This window comes from Cystoisospora suis (assembly GCF_002600585.1).
Source record: "Cystoisospora suis strain Wien I chromosome Unknown contig_1462, whole genome shotgun sequence".
Classification (NCBI taxonomy): Eukaryota; Apicomplexa; class Conoidasida; order Eucoccidiorida; family Sarcocystidae; genus Cystoisospora; species Cystoisospora suis.
Genome location: NW_027154262.1, coordinates 1 through 4,161, shown reverse-complemented (window position 1 = coordinate 4,161; position 4,161 = coordinate 1). Strand labels below are relative to the sequence as shown.

The window sequence follows — 4,161 nt, the reverse complement described above, 5'->3', positions numbered from 1 at the left end:
AAGAAGATGAAGAGTCTGACCCAGGAAGCAGAAGAAATGGCGAGGATTCCTTGGTCAATGACGAGACAACAAGAAGAGAAAGAAGAAGAAAAAGAAGAAGAGCCGTCTTCTTCTTCTTCTCTCAGAGGAAGAGAAAACACGCGGACTGAAGAAGACAGAAGAAAAGCAAAGAAGAAAAAAGAAAGAAGAGGAAGAAGTCGAGGGAAGAAGAGAAGAAAAAGAAGAGAGAAGAAAAGAGAAGAAAGAGACGGGGGATCGAGTTCTTTCAGTAGCCCTCTCAGGAGAAGAAGAAGAAACGAAGAAGATGACAAAGAACGGAGAGAATTATGGTGTGAAAGATCAGATCGAGACAAACAGAAGAAAAGAAAAGAAAGAAAATATAGAGAAGCTTAAGCACACTATGAGTTCGGCAGATATGGATAAATACATAGAAGGAAATAAGAGAAGCGAAGGCAAACGTATGAGCCATACAGGAGATGATCTGAAGGTAAACTCTCTACAACGTCGTGAGATCACTAATGAGAGACCCGATCATCTTCCTTCTTCTTCTTCTTCTCGATCTGCCTCTCCCTTCTCCTCGTTACCTTCCTTCTCTTCTTCTTCTTCGTCTTCTTCTTTTCTTCGTTCTCTCATTCATCCGCGCAGTGAGAGAAACGCCTCTGATTTGGCAACTTCTCGAGTGAAATTTTCTCTGCCGAGGAGAAGAAGGACCGAGAGAGATGAAACGGTGATGGAGAGAGAAGAAGCGCCTTCTCCTAGGACACTCTTGCAAACGCGAGACAAGACGAATGCGGATGAAGAAGAAGAGGAAGAGATTTTGATCGAGCAGAGCTCAAGGATCATGGAGAAAATAGAAGAAGAGGAAGAGGTCAAGATAAAGAAGAACAAGAAGAGCGAAGAGACATGCGAAAACAGAGAGGGAGTCATCTATTACTATATAGGAGATGAAGATGATCGTATCTCTTTGTCGACAACTCCAGATCGATATGAGACTCTTAGAGAAGGACCTCCTTCCAGCAGTCATACACCGAAAAGCCGAGATGAAGGATACCCACATACACCTTGGAGTGTATGTACACCTCAACATGTTGAGAAACTGACAAGAAAGACATCTCTTTCTAAACACCCTGTATCTCCGTTTTCGCCTCTTCCTCATACCATAACAAGCCTTTCTATGAAGACGACGAGTTCTCCTTCTGCGGCTGTTCCTTTCAGCAGGGGGCCCACTTCTTCTTTTTCTTCTTTTGAGAGCAGAGCCAGTGTGAACTGTCCTCGACTAGATAGAAGAGACAGGAGAGAAGAAAGAGAGGGAGATGAAGAGAAAGAAGAAGATAAGAAAGGAACGGATCAAGTGAGAGACAGAGAGGAGAGTTTGAAAGAGAGAACACGGGAGACAAGGTCTTCCTATAGAATGGAGAGAGAAGATGAAAGAAGAAGAGACAGATTACTCTTCGAGACAAGAGAAGAACAAGGTCACCGAGAAGAAGAAGGACAAGACGATAGAAGAAGAGAAAGAAGAAGACAGACGAAGGAAGAAGAAGATGAAGACGAAGATTATTTCATGTGGAGGAGAACAAAAAGTGATAGGAGGAGAAAAAGAAAGACAACAGCAAGAAGGGGTCTTTCCTCTTCCTCTTCTCCAACGTTTTCTCCATCTTCATCCTTCTCACCTTCTTCTACTTCTTCTTCCGCCGTCACACCTGTCCTCGCATCTTCTTCTTCTTCTCTGATGCTTCTAGGTCGTCCGCGGCGATCCGCAGGCGATACTCATAATGTCCAAGAGATGAAAGATGAGAGAAGAAGAAGAAGAGATTCTCCTATTTTCTTTCTTCATTCCACGTGTCAGTTCTATTTACCTTTGCAACAGCTCGTTGGCTTGTGTCGGCTAGATGGTCTTGAAGCTCATAGAAGGAGAGAAGAAGAGAGAAAGAGAGAAGAAGAACCTCTCATCGACCGTGAGAGGACAACTTTCAGAAAGAGAAAGAATGATCTCCGTCCATCTCTCACATGCTTCTCTCGCTCTTCCTCACTAGAGATGGAGAAGAAGAGAGAGAAGAAGAAAGAAGAACGAGAAGAGGAAAGAAATGGTAAGAAACCCCCGCCCTTCCCCAAGAAAAGTCAAGACGTCTCTAGGCATAGCATTGCCACCGAGATAGAAGAGGCGCAATGCGAAGGAGAAAAGAAGATTTCCGAGAAAGAAGAGAACAAGATTCCATTGAGGAGATCTCTCATCGCTGAGACTCCTCTTCTCTTACGTGACGGGGAAAGCGGAGATGGAATTCCTCTATCGCGCCTAGATACATCCTGCAGTCTACAAGAATTGAGACAAGAAAACGAAGAGCATGCAGATCAACGAAAAAGAAGAAGAAATGCGGAGGAAGAAAGAGCTTTACTTCCCCCCACACAAGAGGAGAAGGAAAGCGAAGAACGAGACAAACGAGAAGCACAGCCATGGAAAAGTGATAGAAAGGCCTTCTCTTCTTTTTCTTCATCTTGCTTCCCCCTTTATTCTTATTTCGAAGATGGAGAAGAAGGAGAAGAAACCTGTCGAGAAATGAGAGTGTTTAGACAGATACGTAGACGTATAGGGGTATGCTGGGGCATCGACCCCTTTCAGCTACAAAGCTGTACGAAAGGAAAAGCTTTACAAGCCGTAAGAAGAAAAAGAACAAGGAGAACAAGAAGAAGAAGATGATCTCTCCCCTTTCAAATCGATGCGTTCCTCTTCTCCTGACAAAGATAGAAAACTACACGCTAGGGAGTCGATATCTAAAGCATCTCATTTTCCCGTACACATATAGACATCTATCTGACTATATATATTCAGAGAGAGAGACACAGTGAGATATATATGTGTATATACACAGCAATAGATAAAGAGATAGATAGCTGTATCTGCCTACAGATCTGGGGGTACATGTGTATGTATGTATTGACTTGTGTGCCTAGATCCGTAAGATTTGAATGGACTTATTTGCTTCTCCCCCAGAGAGAGAGAGAGGAGGATAGTAAGAGACTTATCTCTTTAAGTTGCATATGAACGTGTATCGAGTCAGGTGTATAGAAGCTTAAAAGAAAGCAAGGGATGTGTGAGCTCTATCATCCAAGACAAGGCTAGTCATAAGTAAGATTCCATGGCACTTATATACAACTGCCTAAGACACATCATACATACAAAAATACATCTAGAGATAGATACGTGTAGGCATATATATCGACATACCCAGTAGTGTATACATCTCTCTCTCTATATCTATATCTGTATCTCTCTCTCTATATATATGTATATTTGTATCTCTCTCTCTATATATGTATATTTGTATCTGTCTCTCTCTCTATATTTATATCTGTATCTCTCTCTCTATATGTATATTTGTATCTCTCTCTCTCTCTATATGTATATTTGTTGTATCTGTCTCTCTCTATATGTATATATCTACGTATGTATGTTTGTATGTGTTTCTTTTCTACGTATGATGGGTGTGGTTCTATTGAAGTAGATTTCTTGCCTTTCAGAGTTTATCTCTCTCTGTCTTCGCATGCACGTAGAAGAAGAGAAGAGCACGAAGGTCCACTCTTTCATCGCTTCTTTTGATACGAGATCTCTGTAGTCTTCCTTGCGTGGCTCTTTTCTCTCTGTCTCTTTTTCAGGTAGGATTGGAGCTCTTTGCTTATTCTCCGTCATCTTCATCTTCTCTGTCGACTTTCTTTCAAGTTGATAAGGCGTCTCTGAAGACACGTCCTTCTGGCTCTTCTCTCTATTCCTTTTTAGAGGCTCTATCTCTATGTTACTCTTCCTCGATCCCCTATCATAACGCCGTGCATGCGGCCGACGTCACGCATATGTTGAGGTGTCTCCTCACCATTCCTGCGCCGTTTCCCTCTTCTTCTTCTTCCGCTATGACTCGAGAGAAAAGGAGGAGGGGAAGAAGAAGAAGAGACCTAGAGAAAGAAGGAAGAGAAATATCACAACGAGAACAAGACGACGAAGAAGAACAAGAAGAAGAAGAGGAAAGAGAAGGAGAAGGAACCTTGTGGGGTTTACTAGGAAAGACGCAGAGAGCGGCCTCCATTATATCAGCCATGGCTCATGACGTCGGGCATCCAGGCACGACAAATTCCTTTGAAGTAAATACAGACTTCTCTATCTATCTATCTATC

General features: G+C 42.6%; 1 protein-coding gene across 1 annotated transcript; it reads left to right on the top strand.

Moving 5' to 3' along the window:
- Positions 1 to 127: 127 nt before the first annotated feature.
- On the top strand, positions 128 to 4,125 carry CSUI_003339 (3 5 -cyclic nucleotide phosphodiesterase domain-containing protein; the record flags this gene model as incomplete). Its single annotated transcript, XM_068063537.1, has 2 exons — positions 128 to 2,653; positions 3,652 to 4,125. Coding segments are annotated over exons 1-2 (2,823 nt in total), but the record flags the coding sequence as incomplete, so codon positions are not given.
- Between the last annotated feature and the right edge of the window lie 36 nt (positions 4,126 to 4,161).